This window comes from Podarcis erhardii (genome assembly GCF_964252035.2).
Source record: "Podarcis erhardii genome assembly, chromosome: 3".
Taxonomy (NCBI): domain Eukaryota; kingdom Metazoa; phylum Chordata; class Lepidosauria; order Squamata; family Lacertidae; genus Podarcis; species Podarcis erhardii.
In genome coordinates, this window is record NC_138507.1 from 570,059 (window position 1) to 587,607 (window position 17,549).

Sequence of the window (17,549 nt, forward strand, 5' to 3'; positions counted from 1 at the left end):
ATATATGATGCAAGTAGGTAGTTGGTCTGACGCAGTCGGGAGAAAAAAATGTCCAGTAGCACCTTAGAGACCAACTAAGTTTGTTCTGGGTATAAGCCTTTGTGTGCATGCACACTTAGTTGGTCTCTAAGGTGCTACTGGACAATTTTTTTTATGATACATGGTTTATCTACACATATATTCAACCTGAGCTTAAGCTGGAGGGGCTCACAGCCTTAACACTCCAAAAGATCTTGTTTCTCTCATAGTCGCAGCCATGGCTCTCTCTCTCCAGCCTCTGCCTGCTTCTAGCTCTCAGTTCTCTCATACACTGGCTTTTAGCTTTCTCACTACCAGCCAGGGGAGAGAATGGAGGCCAATTTGCCCTCAGTCACGTAGCAACTTCTTCTGTTATATTAACAATGGTACTTAGGGCTGGTTCACACTGCATGCTGAACCAAACCTTTGTTTAGCAAGGCAGTGTGAAGGTGACGCTTGCAGCCACTTTGCTCCTTCAAGGCTCCTACTTCAGCGCTCCCTTCTCTCACTGGCCGTAAGTTGCAGCCAAGAGCAAGGTTTTGTGGAGTGACCTGTGACTTTGCCGGCAGAGGGTTATGTCCTCTTGCTCCACCTGGTGGACAAAGGCAGAAGTAGACTTTACAGGAAATAGGCTGGCTCCCTTTCAGTCTCTGTTTTACTTCTGCCTCAAACAAACGTAGGTAGGTAGTAGGATCGATGTCCATTCCATGGTGCCAATCCAAGACAATACCATGGTCAATATCTAAAGCTGCAGGTGCTTCTAGCTAGTCTTGCTTGAATTCACATAGTGTTTTATATAGGAAACCACAGCATATCTGAGCAGTTCCATCAGAATGCCATCCCCAGTAACTCTAAAAAATATATAACTTGTCTCATGTAATTATAGGCGGGTAGAAATTCTCATGACCTGATAAAGATCCTAAACAAACTTGGGGGGTTCTTGGGTTTGAAATGTGACACATGGCGATAAAGGTTTTGTTAACCTTCAGACTAAGATTACAGCTAGCTTTCTAAATTCTCACCGCTCTTGTACATTATGCTGACAGAAGTGTGCGGGACTTTTCCTTTCCAATTGTGGCTCCATCCTTACAGCTATGAGAATGAAGTGTGTGGGGTTAACCAGTTTGAATCAGGACGGCTACATATCCAAAGCACCCAACTCTACAATTTATGGTTCTAAGAAACTATTTTTTTCTGTTCCTGCACTCTATATATGCACATCAGTCTTTTCTAGTTAGTACTTGTTTAGCACTTGTACTAACTTGTTTCTAGTTAGTACAATTTAGCAATTTTTGTATGCAAAAATATTGGCACTACTAAAATGGACAGGACAGATGAATGTGAAAAACAGTAGACAGATGAATATAACATATTTAATGTGGATAAATCACACTCAGCTGAATATAGAAGTTTTAAATAATTGCTTTAAAGTCAAATTTTATGCCATTGTTTCAAACCTTCCCCAATTAAGTGTTTGCCTCTGTTAATCCATTCTATTAATCAAGTTCAGTTTCATAGATCTATTATGCCAAAAAAGTAGTTGATCTGGTTCACCTTTATATTTTTTATATATCCTTCATTTGTTGTTTATTTGCAACAGCTGGATTGTATGTTTTTAGTTGTCTTGATATTATTTAAATCTACAGTTTGCAGTGACCCTTCAGTTTTCTGCTGCAAAATTACTGGTACTACCATCTCAAATACAGTTTCAAATACGTGGTCCACTTTATACCCTGTTTTTGCACTAGTTTCAAAACACATTTTTTCTGCTGCTGGAGCATTCTTCTCATCCAACATTTTGTATTTTAGGATCTTCTTATAAAGTGCTATGGCATCACTCATATGGACTTGTTTTTTCAACTTGGTAGAAATGGGACTGTTGATGGGCTGCTCGGGGGGCTGACGTTCACCTTCTGTTTCTGGCAAAAAGGCAAAAGCATCTGTGAGATCCACTTTGTTCCCAACAATAGCAAAGATGCAGTCTGCACTGGCAGTGTCTGTCAAGGCCAGGAACCGATCCTCAAGTTCCAAGATGCTCTGCAAGTTGGTTACATCGTATGTGAGTATAACAGCTGCTGCTCCTCTGCAGTACATAGATCCAAGTCCATGAAATTGTTCTCGACCTAGAAGACAGAAAATAACATGGATGTATGAAGCACAACTTCATTCAGTCTATATTCAATTGTATAACAAACAAGCAAACAGATTCTCCAGCAGCATCACAGAAGTATGTGGTATGAGAGACAGGTCTGCCTTGGCCACCCTCTCTCTCCTAGTGAGTCTTCCCCAATTCTTCTTGCTCTGCTGCTCAGTCACAGAGTTTCTGGGCTTCTTGTCCCCTTTAACCTCCTTCTTTCCAGTTAGGGAACAATATCTCTCTCACTTGCTCAGCAGAGGACCTTGGATGATTTTAAACTGAGTTGAACTTGCCACCCCAACATGACATCCATATCCTCTCCAGAGCTTTGGCATAAATAGACAGAAGACAGAAATGGAAGGTGTTATCTGACAATACTGAGAAGTCTCTTAGCTCACTATGCCATGGTGACCCCCCTCCAAAACATCTTTGGGCCTTCAACAGCCTTTCACTCTTGAACAACATATTGTTACATGCCACCCCAATCCACACAGCAGGGTGAGATTCCAGGGGTTCCAGGTACTTTTGGAAATGAGGCACAGTGGAGACTGGTGTCTTTATGATCTATGGTCTATTTACACAGATATACCACCTGAGTCAAGGGACACAGGTGGCACTGTGGGTTAAACCACAGAGCCTAGGGCTTGCTGATTGCAAGGTTGGCGGTTTGAATCCCTGGGACGGGATGAACTCCCATTGTTCGGTCCCTGCTCCTGCCAACCTAGCAGTTCAAAAGCACGTCAAAGTGCAAGTAGATTCCCACTCTGGTGGGAAGGTAAACAGTGTTTCCGTGCGCTGCTCTGGTTCGCCAGAAGCGGCTTAGACATGCTGGCCACATGACCCAGAAGCTGTATGCCGGCTCCCTTGGCCAATAAAGTGAATGAGCGCTGCAACCCCAGAGTCGGCCATGACTGGACCTAATGATCAGGGGTCCCTTTACCTTTACCTTACCACCTGAGTCTACAATGGAGGGGCTCCCAGCATTCATCCCCCAGGAGATTCTGCCTTCTCCCATAGCTCCAGCACCTTTGAACTTTAAGCAGACCTCAAACATGGCTCTCAAACTTGGCTCCTGGCTCTCTCCAGTTTGCTGCTTCCTATCTCCGTTGCATAACACCTACCTGAACTCTAACCTAAAACACTGGCATTGTCTTTTAAACTAACTCTCCATTGAAGGAAGGATCCCTTGATCCTTTGTATTAATGCAGGACTATGCTATCCTCTCAAAAGAAAACGAGCTTGACTTAATTAACTTCTAGCACTATTAACAATTCCCTTGGTTTAAAGAGGTTTCTGACATACAGCTTAATAATGAATTAGATTCTGATATGTGGAAGTCCGACACACAGTTTTAACTCAATTTTAATTCAATTTTAATTCAATTCTAAGACTAGCTTGATCTGGATTTTAGAGTGTCTTGCACTTACAAACTCATAACAAACTCCTAGGCTAGGAGGGAGCAGGTTTGCTACCAGATTTTAATCTGGTAGCAATCTTGTTCTCCAGAAGATTGTCCCACAACCTTTGGAACTATTCCTGCCATTCACTATGGAGACAGGAGCACCTTGCAGGAATTTCTCTAATTCAGAGGGGCTCCCTCCTTCACTCCCCTATAGGAGTGGGTAAAACATGTCCCCGACTGTGTGTCAAACCCCTCGGAGTCTTGGCAGGCTGCAATGGGGGTCTCAAACTCCACCTACCACTTTCTCCATGCCAAGGACTGCTAGATGCTGCTGCTCATCAGAATTTTCCCACAAGTGAAAGGATCTTTGGAAAATATTTCACTGCCAAAGCTCAGCCCTAAACTGTTTATATAAAAGCTTCTCCACAGCATGATAATTTTATACATTTTATTCACTTCCTGCCCCTCAAACAAGACCCCTCCACTATTGTAACATTTCTTCATAGGAGAATTTCACTAGTCCTTTAATAATTTTGCCTGCCCAAAAACACTTAAACTGATCAATATAAGATACTAAAATAAAGGTGTTGACAATTCATAATTCAATGGACCTCAAAATCATTTCATGGAATGTTAACGGCTTAAACAATAAGACTAAAAGAAAAAAGGTGGAACAGTTATGTAAGGATTTCAGGGGGTTACTCAAGAGCAATCAGGCAAATGCCTCCCTGGTCGGCTGTAAAGCCTCGTTATTGGTGCCAATAAACCTTCACCATGCAGAGCGCCACTGTTCCATGGCTCGCTCATTCACTGGCAGAATCTGTGAGTGGGCGGTCCTTGAACCTTCCCCAGCAGAGTAGTTTCTTGACACCCAATCTGCGCCTCCCCTCTCGGCGCAGAAGCCTACTGCGCAGGGAGGGCGTGGGCAATGGAGGACCTCTCTCCTCCCCGCTTTGCTCAGGCAAGGTGTCCTTGCCACCTCCGAGCCCTGAATCTCCTCTCCACTGGAGGCGTGGTTACTCTCCACCGCTGAGGAGGTGCTGCTTCCAACGATCTTTGGGGGCTCTCTGTAATCCATCCGGCTTTTCCCCTCTCGCTCCTGAGCCGATGGCAGTTCCCTGACAAGTTACTTTAAAAAAAACAGATTTGTTTACAGGAAACACGTTACAAGAAAACATAGGTGTTAGTTAATTAAAAAAAATGGGGGATGAGTTTATTTCCTTGGATGTGGTAAAAAAAGAACTAAATTCAGAGCAGGTTTTCAGAGAAGAAGAAGGGAGGATGATGGCGATAAAAGTCACAAACCAAAGAAAAAATAATTATAGTGGGAATATACGCACCAAATGATAAAAAAGTGGAATTTTATAAGAAGTTGGAAGATGAATTATTGGAATTTAGTGATCAAAAGATTATATTAATGGGAGACCTTTATGGAGTTACTTCATTGGAGATGGATAGGACAACATGAGAGACAGGTTGCCAATAAATTTCCTGCAGCTAGTAGAAAACCTAGACTTACGAGACATTTGGAGGGCTAAACATCCAAATGAAAATTCACATATCATTCAAAGCAAAAAAAATCAGTGGGAAGAATAGATGCTATATGGGTATCAAAAGAAATATTATTAAAATGTAAGAAGGCTGAAATTTATTCAAAGACAATATCTGATCATAATCCAATTCCTTTAGAAATGAAGGAAGGAATACAGTAAGAAGATTGAGAATTAATGAATTCATTCTTAATGATGAAAAATTATTAGAAAAAGCAAAAGGAATTTTAAGAGAATATTTTGAATTTAATTTGAATAAGGGAACAGATATCGACACCGTCTGCTATTCATAACAGTACTGATTCTGGCAATAGCGGTAAGAAAAGATCAAGATATAAAGGGCATAACTTTGGGAAAGAATTCCTATAAGATAAAAGCTTTTGTGGGTGACCTGATCCTAACTACGGAAAACCCGGAAGAAAGCGTCCCTAAGATAATAGATAAAATCATGCAATTTGGAAAAGTAGCAGGATGCAGGCTGAATAGGAAAAAGACTAATACGTTAGCATAAAATATGTCCGCTCAAGAAAAAGAAAAACTACAGGAAATATCAGGATTGACTATAGTGAATAAAACTAAATATTTGGGAATCTGGTTGATGAATAGAAACAGTAATTTATTCAAAGATAATTATACAAAACTCTGGAAAGAGATCAAAAGGGATTTAGAAATCTGGAATAGGTTAAGATTATCATTATCCAGCAGAATTTCAGTGGTTAAGATGAATGTGATGCCTAAGTTTATTTTTCTGTACCAAATGATACCAACTATTGGAGGGGTGGGATGTTTTAAAGTATGGCAAAAAGACCTTTCAAGATTCATTTGGCAAAGTAAACCACCAAGAATTAAACACAAATTATTCATAGATAATAAAAATAGAGGGGGACTGGCACTCTCTGATTTAAAATTATATTATGATGCAGTTTGCCTAAATTGGCTAAAGGTATGGATGAGTTTACAAAATGGAGATTTATTAGATCTTGAAGGCTTTGACAACCATTTCGGATGGCATGCTTATTTGGGTTACGAAAAGGTTAAGGTCCACAGGGGCTTTCTTAATCATATTGTAAGAAAGTCATATAGAGTTTGGGAGAAGCATAAAGATCTAATAGAGCTGAAAACACCCTGGTGGATCTCGCCTGTAGAAGCACTAACAGCCAAAAAAAAAATATATATGGAAGTGAATTGGGTTAAATATAAAGAACTTTTAGAAGAAAGGGATAATAAATTTAAATTAAAAGAATATGAGGAGATAAAACATCATTTAACGGGATGGATCTAGTACCATCAGGTCAACGAAGTGTTCAAAGCCAACAAGAAAAAAGGGTTTGCCAATGAGATTTCATTATTAGATAAAACATTATTACAAAGTAAGACAAAACTAATTTCTAAAAAATATCAAATTTTATTGGAATGGGAGGTCAAGGAGGAACAGATAAAAGATGTAATGATCAAATAGGCCATAGAACACCCATACTGCTATCGCCATTGGAAAAAATGTGGAATGAAATTCGGAAATTCTCAGCTTGTGAATCGATAAAATTAAAGCTTTCCGATGAAGAATTAAAAAAAAAAATAAGCAAAATTTCAACAAGAAAACAAAACCTTTCTTGCTGGGAATTTTAGACACAGACTTAAATTTTTTAAATTAATTATGCCACAGCAGCAGCAATATCCCTAATTGCCAAATATTGGAAAAAGGAGGAAACCCCAACAAAAAAAGATTGACAAGAATTTTTTCCCAATTATATAGAAATGGCCAGAACAACAGAGGCAATTAGGGGTAAATCAAAACAAACATTTCAAAAGGACTGGGATAAATATAGAGATTATCTTAAAAAGCAGTGCCCCCAAATTAACACTTGGTCTTGTTTTGATTAATTTCTGCAAAAAATAAATGACGATGTAAAAATTGATATTTGAATGAAAGAGATAAGGGGAGAACTGGAACTATTAAAAAAAGGAAACAGTTTATAAAAGGATGTAAATGAAACCGCTTTGAGGAGGAATGGAACTCAACCAGAAGAAAAGATGAAATGAAATATGGTATAATTATATTATTTTTTCTAATTTATAATGCATCTTAGTACTGTACAATATATTTATCTTTTATTCTTTTTAATTATTCATATTTGTGTCTTTTTCTTTTTTATTCTTTTTCTTTTTGTATGTTCATTTATAATTTTCATTTTCATCTGGGGGTTTGTGTAGTAAAATTGAAATAAAGATGAGGTTTTTTAAAATAATAATTCTTTTCTGAGGTGCAAACATTCATAGATGATGATATGATCATTTTAAATTGTTCAGCCATCAACTGTTGAACAATACCAACAGCCACTAGGAAATCCAAAGGTACCTTTGCCATGCTGGATGCATTTGATGTTTGGGATATTATTAACAACACAGTCTACCTTAATATTTCCACCTTAACATCACAGCCACAGCATGACTTATCTCATAGAAAATTCTTTACCACAGCTGAAAATGGCCACTTTCTTTTACGTTTTTAATTCTTTAGCAGCAAGAAACAGAAATATTTTAAAAAGATTTTTCACACAAGGGTTCCACCACTTGTCCATTTAATCTTTATTGTCAACCATAAAGCAGGCTTTTTGCTCTGCCTTAGGCACAGCTTGCAGTGCTTGGTTCAGTACAGAACATTCAGTCCTCAACTTACTTTCTGCAGTAAAAAACAAAATAAACAAAAGTCTCCTCTGAAACTTAGTCACTATTACAACCGCTAAGTCTCCATGGGGCAGCCAGGCTGGGATGTTTTTTGCATTGTAAAACAGAATATCCAACGATGAATCATGGGTACACCCCATGTTCACTTGCACTCAAAAACAGAAGGTAAGCAAATAGATTTGTTTGTTTGTTGTTGTTGTTATTTAGTTTGCACAACAGTGCTAATAAAGCATTTCACCTATACACCTTGCTAACTTTGTTAACAGAGTTAAAAGAAAAAGACACCCAAAACACCAAACCAAATGACCTGGGCAGTAGTTACTGCGCATTGTTAGAAACTCAGATATATAAACTGGGTGCCACATGGCACCTTAAACCTAGAGGGCAGTGGCAACAGTGGAGAGTCTAGTCACAATTGTAACCAAATCCACCTCCATAAATAAACAGCCTCACTGATTTTTAAAGGATAGAGTTCAGCATCACACGAACATCATTTTGACTTGCCAGATGGAACAATCCCCTCTTCTTCTGCCACGCCTGGGGTGGGCACTCCCAATTCCACCCTGAAGCCAATTTCAGAGGGCTTGCGGAGGAGGGGGAGAAAGCCCCACTGCAGAAGCAGAAGTCTTTTATTTCATTTATTACATTTATATACTACCTTTATCTTCCAAGGGGCTCGGCGGGGGGGGGGGTCACACAAGCAACAGTGTTTGCACATCTTGCAAGGAGGAAGAGGAGTAAGGTGAGAGGCTCCAGTGTTCACCTAATTTCCACATACTCTGGCCCACTTTTGGTGTGTTGAAACATTCCGTATCCACTCTAAATGATCTTGATCCCCTAACACACACACAACACACACACACACACACACACAACACAACACTCTCTCTCTCTCTCTCTCTCTCTCTCTCTCTCTAATATCCTTAAAACTGTCATTTAAGAATGGGACACCTGACAGTAAAACTCAATTATCTTAACTGGGTGTGAAAGGAAAAGTGCTACAGAAATAACAAACAGAATAAATACACCTCTAAGTTACTAGTTTGATGGCAAAGGAGACCCCTGACCCTGTGAGCTACTTTTCTTTCTTGCACAGCAATTTGAACTTTATGCCTATCTTATGCATGTTTTTACACATCACTAAAGAGCGAGTTCAAGTTAAATCCTCACATTCTTAAGATCACAAGTGATGGATCTTGCATTTCCATAAGACTAACTACAAAAGATCTTCTATATAAGTTCACTGTGACTATGGTGAAGCACATGAAGCATGTCGTTTCAGTTCAAAGTGAGAAGTAAACACTGTTCAGTTTGAAATGTACTGGTATTTGAAATGTATGTGGATTAAGGGTGTGATTAATAATAATAATAATAATAATAATAATAATAATTTATTATTATTATTTATTTATACCCCACCCATTTGGCTGGGTTTCCCCGGCCACTCTGGGTGGCTTCCAATCAAATATTAAAAGCACAGTACAGCATTAAACCCCCTTCATGGATCACTGCCTTGCCGTGGTGAAGGGGCTTGAATAACTCGGAGAAGCTATGAGCTATGCCATGCAGGACCACCCAAGCTAGACAAGTCATAGTGGAGAGTTTTGACCAAACGTGATCCACCTGGAGCAGGAACCAGCAAGCCACTTCAGTATCCCTGCCAAGAAAACTCCATGGACAAAGACAAAAGGCATATAAAAGTTATGACGCTGGAAGATGAGCCCCTCAGGTTGGAAGGCGTCCAACATGCTACTGGGGAAGAGTGGAGGACAAGTACAAGTAGATCCAGAGCTGATGAAGCGGCTGGGCCAAAGCCGAAAGGTCTCTCAGTTGCGGATATGCCTGGAAACGAAAGGAAAGTCCAATGCTGTAAAGAAAAATATTGCATAGGAACCTGGACTGTAAGAACCATGAACCTGGGTAAGTTGGATGTGGTCAAAAATGAGATCGCAAGACTAAATATTGACATCCTGGGCATCAGTGAACTAAAATGGACGGGAATGGGCGAATTCAGTTCGGATGACCATCATATCTACTACTGTGGGCAAGAATCCCGTAAAAGAAATGGAGTGGCCCAACAAAATGGAGTGTAGTCAACAAAAGAGTGGCAAAAGCTGTATTGGGATGCAATCTCAAAAATGATAGAATGATCTCGATACGAATCCAAGGCAGACCTTTTAACATCACAGTAATCCAAGTTTATGCACCAACCACTGGTGCTGAAGAAACTGAAATTGACCAATTCTATGAAGACTTACAACACCTTATAGAATTGACACCAGAGAAGGATGTTCTTCTCATTATAGGGGATTGGAATGCTAAAGTAGGGAGTCAAGAGATAAAAGGAACAACTGGCAAGTTTGGCCTTGGAGTTCAAAACGAAGCAGGGCAAAGGCTAATAGAGTTCTGCCAAGAGAACAAACTGGTCATCACAAACACTCTTTTCCAACAACACAAGAGACGACTCTACACATGGACATCACCAGATGGGCAGCATCGAAATCAAATTGATTATATTCTCTGCAGCCAAAGATGGAGAAGCTCTATACAGTCAGCAAAAACAAGACCTGGAGCTGACTGTGGCTCAGATCATCAGCTTCTTATAGCAAAATTCAAGCTTAAACTGAAGAAAGTAGGAAAAACCACTAGGCCGGTAAGATACAATCTAAGTCAAATCCCTTATGAATACACAGTGGAAGTGAGGAACAGGTTTAAGGATTTAGATTTGGTGGACAGAGTGCCTGAAGAACTATGGATGGAGGCTTGTAACATTATACAGGAGGCAGCAATGAAAACCATCCCAATGAAAAGGAAATGCAAGAAAGCAAAGTGGCTGTCCAACGAGGTCTTACAAATAGCAGAGGAGAGAAGGCAAGCAAAATGCAAGGGAGATAGTGAAAGATACAGGAAATTGAATGCAGATTTCCAAAAAATAGCAAGGAGAGACAAGAAGGCCTTCTTAAACGAGCAATGCAAAGAAATAGAGGAAAACAACAGAATGGGAAGAACCAGGGATCTGTTCAAGAAAATTGGAGATATGAAAGGGACATTTCGTACAAAGATTACCGTAATAAAGGACAAAAGTGGTAAGGACCTAAAAGAAGCAGAAGACATCAAGAAGAGGTGGCAAGAATACACAGAGGAGACAGATGAGATGATCAGGCACTCCCATTTCTTTGAGAACTTGCCATAGTTTGCTGTGGTCGACACAGTCAAAGGCTTTTGCATAGTCAATGAAGCAGAAGTAGATGCCTTTCTGGAACTCTCTAGCTTTCTCCATAATCCAGCGCATGTTTGCAATTTGGTCTCTGGTTCCTCTGCCTCTTCTAAATCCAGCTTGCACTTCTGGGAGTTCTCGGTCCACATACTGCTTAAGCCTGCCTTGTAGAATTTTAAGCATAACTTTGCTTGCATGTGAAATGAGTGCAATTGTGCGGTAGTTGGAGCATTCTTTGGCACTGCCCTTCTTTGGGATTGGGATGTAGACTGATCTTCTCCAATCCTCTGGCCACTTCTGAGTTTTCCAAATTTGCGGACATATTGAGTGTAGCACCTTAACAGCATCATCTTTTAAAATTTTAAATAGTTCAGCTGGAATATCATCACTTCCACTGGCCTTGTTATTAGAAGTGCTTTCTAAGGCCCAGAAAGATATGGATGTCTCGTACACCCCAGGTAGTGTGGTTGCTGACCTTGAGCCAGACATCCTGGAGAGTGAAGTCAAATGGGCCTTAGAAAGCACTGGATGATGAGGGTGGAGATTATCCTTCAGGTATACAGGCCGTTTAGGGTTTAAAGGTCAGCACCAACACTGAACTGTGCTTGGAAATGTACTGGGAGCCAATGCAGATCTTTCAGGACTGGTGTTATGTGGTCTCAGCGGCCGTCACCAGTCTAGCTGCCGCATTCTGGATTAATTGCAGTTTCCGAGTCACCTTCAAAGGTAGCCCCACGTAGAGCGCATTGCAGTAGTCCAAGCAGGAGATAACCAGAGCATGCACCACTCCACTGAGACAGTCTGTGGGCAGGGAGGGTCTCATCCTGCATACCAGATGGAGCTGGTAGACAGCTGCCCTGGAAACAGAATTAAGCTGCGCCTCCATGGACATGTGAGTCCAAAATGACTCCCAGGCTGCGCAGCTGGTCCTTCAGGGGCACAGTTGCCCCATTCAGGACCAGGTAATCCCCCAAACCTGCCCGCCCCCTTTCCCCCCAAAACAGTACTTCTGTCTTGTCAGGATTCAACCTCAATCTGTTAGCCACCATCCATCCTCCAACTGCCTCCAGGCACTCACACAGAACCTTCACCACCTTCACTGGTTCCTCCAGACACCCTGTCCAGGCTTCTTCCCCAGGGAGGTCACTTTGGGGCTGCTAATACAGTGGTGCCTCTGGATGCGAATGGGATCTGTTCCGGAGCCCCATTCGCATCCTGAAGTGAACACAACCCACGTCAGCGCGTTGCGATTTGCCGCTTCCGCGCATGTGCGTGACATCATTTTGAGCATGTGCGAGTGGCGAAACCCGGAAGTAACAGGTTCTGTTACTTCCAGGTCGCTGCGGAGTGTAACCTGAATACGCTCAACCCGAAGCTACTTCAACCCAAGGCACCCTCCATTGTCTCACCAGACAGATGGCAACAACATGTCACACTGGAGATAAGGCCAGAGGCGTATTGCCTAAGACAATTTGTGCATCTGCAGAGGAAACATATATCCAAATATATGCCTAATGCTGCTATTAGGTAAAAAAAGCATGCAGGCTGCAATCAAAACAACACATTGTTATGAGTTTTGGAGGCGGAGGAAGTAGGCTGAATCCACACTATGCCCAAGCTGGCATTGGCAAGGACTTGGGCCTCTTGTGTCTCTCCGTCTACATTCCCCCCTCTTCTGCCCCCGTGTATATTTGCGATCACCACGGAAGCTTCTGTCAGAGCGGACTCTGCTCCTTCTAAGCGCCACAGGCGTAGCCACGTTATCCGGGGCAGGAAAACCTGTGGAGAGCCTCGTGCCCGCGACGGACTGGGACAAGAGGCCGCGAGGTCGGCGGCGTCCGTCTTTCAGACGTGACGAGACTCTTGCCGCCTTCGCTGCCCGGGAGGCCGCTTGGCCGCTCCGCGGGGCCACCCCGGGCGCCGTCGAAGCGCTTCTTCCCCGACTCCGGCGCTCGGCGGCCGCGGCCCCTCTTCGGGCAAGGGCGCTCCCGGCCCGGGCGTCGCGTCCCGCCGCCGCTCACCTGCCGTGTCCCAGACGGAGATGCTGTGCGGCCCCCACTGGCGGAGGCAGAAGGCGCCGCCGACGGTGCTGGCGGTGTCGCGGAAGCGGCGCTCGGTGTAGCGTTGCAGCAGCGACGTCTTGCCCACGTTCACGTCGCCCAGGAGCACCACCTTCCCGTCGGGCTTCATGCTCGCTCCGCGCCCGGAGCCGCCCAGGGAAACTTCGCCGGGGCGGCGCGGAAGAGGAAGGGCGGCGCCGGGCCGGGACCTGGGCTGGGCCGGACGCGGCTTCAGGCTCTGCTCCGGCGGCGGCGGAGTCGGGGCTTCAGGCGGCGCTGCGCTCGCTCAGGCGGGAGCCCCGACGGGAGGGGAAGAGCTCCGTCCCTCTCGGCGCGGAAGGGAGGCTCTCGGGGCTCCCAGCTCGGAAGGCCCGGCTGCTGGGCGAGGGATCCGCAGGGAAATCTCCCAGGCTGCGGCCAAGGAAACAGTCCGAGGAATAAGCCTGGTCTTGTTTGGACGCTGGGCGCCTTCCCTGGAGTCGAGGAGAGACCCCGGGACCCCCACAGGCCAGGCGCAAAAGGGGATGGGCAAAGACCCTGGCCCTAGGCGAGTTTCTGCAGACACCCACTCGCTCCCCAGACAAAAGAGAGGCGGCATCAGAGTCCCCAGGACACAGTCCAGCCGGGCCAAAACACCTGGGGAGGGAAAAGGGAGCCGTCTAAGGGCCAGAGAAACCCAAAGAGCTGCATTCAGTCTGGGCCTGAATAGCATTTTATAAACCAGAAAAAAGAAAATGGGGAAAGAGAGACAAAGCAGTAGAAAGCACTTCCATTTCTCCATCTGCCTATTATGGATATTCTGATTATTCAAAGTATTCCAAACATTCACTCTAAAATAATGTCCAGCTGCAATGCCCAATTCAATCTGCTAAACGTTGTTTTCTCAATTTTCAATCCCAGTTGCTTCAAATTCATTCGTTTTCCTTTCCACACAACAAGTCCAAAAACGGTTCTTCAGTGGTTATTGTCACTAGATATCCAGAATAGTCTTCCTCCACAACTTAATTTATACAGATTATAATTAACATATAACAGTTTCACAATTTAAGAACAATATGAAACAACCCCTAACCCCCAAATAAAACAACACACCCACCATGCATTTAAAATATCCAAGTTAAAGCCCCATCCCCAGTAAAACAATCATTTTATCACAAGGGGGCTGCCCTACACCCATGTCTTCCCAGAAGTGCTGCCCCCAAAGGGATGCCCCCTTTTTGAACACATATGGACTACAGAGGATTTAGTCACAGGGTCTACCTCATCTCTCACAGGAGATTAGCCTAGTTTAGTTAGCTTTTGACATTCCAAGTCTTAATTAAATTCTAGTACCTCCTGGACCAGGAATTTAGGGGAATCTGGCACCCACAAACTCCTAACACTATACTTGCATGGGCAGGGCAATTTTAAAGGCTGAAAACTAAACCTACAAAAATCCCCCCAAAGTAAGACCAGGTTAGAAGGATCTCCTTGCTGCTGCCATTTGTCAGCTCCCAATAAAATGGGAGAAGCAATGTCCTGATGCTTCTTCACAACAACTCCTTCTGAATTTCTGCTACTTCTGCTTTGTGAGACTTTCTCAGGGCCAACTAAGAAACACCCTGTGCAGATGAGAGGCTTCTCTTCATTTTACACCCACCCACCCTTAATATAGGAAAAGTTGTTATATGACTCCTTTTCCCAGTGGCGTAGCGTGGGGGGTGCCAGGGGTGCCGGCCGCACCGGGCGCAACTTGGGCAGGGGCGCACTCGCACTAGCAGCTCTCTGCCCCTACTAAAATCCACTGGTTAGGGAGCCCGCGCTCGCTCGGCTTGGCGAGGAGGTCGCAGAAGGGGGAGAGCAAAGCCTTCTGCCGCTGGCAAAAAAAGGAGAGGAAGCCGGGCGGGCGGGCGGGCTGGCTGGCTCGCGGGGGTCTGGCTGCGCCTGCTGCTGCCGTTGCCGCTGCTGCCGGGCTTTGACAGCTTGGCGAAGCGGAGGGAGAGGTAATTGCGTCTCTCTTTCCACTGGCCGCCTGGGTAGTGAGCCGAGCGGAGCAGGGAGTCTGGCGAGGGGGCGGGAAGAGACTTTCCCCCCTTTTTCCCACCTCGCCTGGTCAAAAAGGAGAGCGGAGTCTCCTCAGGGTGCCCTCAGGCAGGGCAGGGCAAGGCAAGCAGAGCGAGGAGGAGAGAGAGGGGAAGGGGGGGGGGAGCAGCCAGGAAACGACGCGGTGTGGAGGGGGAATCAATTAAGGAGAGAAGCCTCGCTGCTGCTGCTGCTTGGGAGAGTAAATTACTGTACTTGCCTTGCCCCGGGTTAGGGGGCGCAAATTATTTGCCTTGCCCCGGGTTGGGGGGCGCAAATTACTTGCCTTGCCCCGGGTGCTGATAACCCACGCTACGCCGCTGCCTTTTCCTACAGGCTTTTCCTACAGTTCCCTTTCTTCCAAAAAGCCCCCTTCCTGCCCCATTTCCCCCTGAGGGGCCTGCAAGATCTCTCCAGAGGCCACAGCCCCTTCTCACGTCTCTTATTTATACCCCACCCATCTGACTTGGTTGCCCCAGCCACTCTGGGCAGCTTCCAACGTATATAAAAAACATAAAGCATTAAAGAAACTTCTATACAGGGCTGCCTTCTGGTGTCTTCTAAAGGTTGCCTAGTTGACTCCACAGTCGCATAGCCATGACCTCCAACATTTCTCCGATAAAAATAGGAATGCCATAACGAAAAGCCGGACATTCTGGGATCAATTCAGAAACTGGGACCATTCCTGGGAAAGAGGGGCCCTTGAAGGGCCTGCACTTCTCTGGCGGCTGCCTCCGTCTGCCTCGTGGGCTGGCTGCCCTGGCTTAGGAGAGAGGCCTGTGTAAAAAACCAAAATCTGCCCTTATTCCCTTATGGGGAACACAAGAGCACTTATAGAGTGCTTTGTAGGTTCTCCATCAGTCGGAGAAAATAACAAGAGGCCAACCAGAGAATATTGAGAAGCAAAGCAGCTCGTAAGCCTGATCTTTATTGAACTATGTTCAACAGGGTGCCCCCTTCACATGCAGGAGGAGGACCCACAACCCAGGTGTGCCGGCCCTTATATAGACACTTTAAATGCTCGCCCAGGAGTCCAAGACCACCCCCAGAAACATCATACATACATCACAGAAGGGGTGTAGCCAAAGACCATCCCCTAGACACATCATACCTACATGACAGAAGGGGCGGTCTACAACAGAAATCTGAGTGCGTTGTTTATCTCCTGTCGTTTACCTCCTGTCTGGCAGGTTACCTGTTCATGCTTACTTGACTGGATACCCTGGGGCGCCTAGCCAGCCTTTTGTAGTGACAAATAGTTCCAGAGCCAGGTCATACACAGATATACCCTTAAGACAGGTTTTGTGAATGAAAAGACAATGGGGAGGTTTTTCCATTTTCCTTTGACCTTGCAGAGAAAACATTTGGTCAGTTTGGGAGACAAAATGGTTCCAGGGCTGCCCTCCTGTGCCGCTTCAGACATGTGGCCCATACATTTATGGGAAAAAGGTAAAAGGCGGATCTAGACGGATCCTCGTGAATTCATATGATTTTTTCATTCAAATTAAATAAAACCACCATGATACTGTAGACTATGTCTTACTCTGTAGACAGCATCAAAAAAATCACGCATCCACTATTTCGTGGGGCCGCAGGGGCGCAAAAACATGGTTTAAAAACACGGATCCTCATGGATCCTCATGATTTTTGCACAAGACCAGCCCAAAGTCACCATCAGTTCAAACATCATGGCCAGGGGCACAGCATCCACCACAAAAATCACAGATCCACGGCTTCCTGGCCATACCGTGGCCCCAAAACGTGGTTTTGAAGCACGGATCCTCATGGATCCTCACGCTTTTTGCATTGGGCCAACCCAAACTCACCATCAAATCAGACATCATGTCCAGGGGCACAGCCTACACCACAAAAAACTCGGATCCACACCTGCCTGGCCATGCCGTGACCCAAAAACGTGGTTCCGAAGCATGGATCCTCATGGATCCTCATGATTTTTGCACAAGACCAGCCCAAAGTCACCATCAGATCAAACATCATGACCAGGGGCACAGCCTGCACTACAAAAAACTCAGATCCACGCAAGCCTGGCCATGCCGTGGGCCAAAAACGTGGTTTTGAAGCACGGATCCTCATGGATCCTCATGATTTTTGCACTAGATCAGCCCAAACTCACTGTCAAATCACACATCATGTCCAGGGGCACAGCCTGCACCACAAAAATCACGGATCCACGGCTTCCTGGCCATACCGTGGCCCAAAAACGTGGTTTTGAAGCACGGATCCTCATGGATCCTCACGCTTTTTGCATTGGGCCAACACAAACGCACCGTTAAATCACACATCATGTCCAGGGGCACAGCCTGCACCACAAAAAACTCAGATCCACGATTATCTGGCAACGCCATGGCCCAAAAACGTGGTTTTGAATCACGGATCCTCATGGATCCTCACGCTTTTC

At 44.7% G+C, this 17,549-nt stretch overlaps 1 protein-coding gene across 1 annotated transcript; it reads right to left on the minus strand.

Annotated features, from left to right (window-relative positions):
* Positions 1-1,377: 1,377 nt before the first annotated feature.
* RAB20 (RAB20, member RAS oncogene family) lies at positions 1,378-13,271 on the minus strand. Its single transcript, XM_081855728.1, has 2 exons — positions 13,031-13,271; positions 1,378-2,141 (listed from the first exon to the last, which is right to left on the minus strand). Exons 1-2 carry the CDS (start codon positions 13,197-13,199, stop codon positions 1,606-1,608), a joined length of 705 nt encoding a protein of 234 aa, XP_081711854.1. The 5' UTR covers positions 13,200-13,271; the 3' UTR covers positions 1,378-1,605.
* Between the last annotated feature and the right edge of the window lie 4,278 nt (positions 13,272-17,549).

Coding starts and splice junctions, on each gene's coding strand:
- RAB20 (XM_081855728.1), bottom strand. CDS start 13,199: ATGAAGCCCGACGGGAAGGTGGTGCTCCTGGGCGACGTGAACGTGGGC. Junction 2,142..13,030: donor CTCCGTCTGGGACACGGCAG/GTGAGCGGCGGC, acceptor TCTGTCTTCTAG/GTCGAGAACAATTTCATGGA.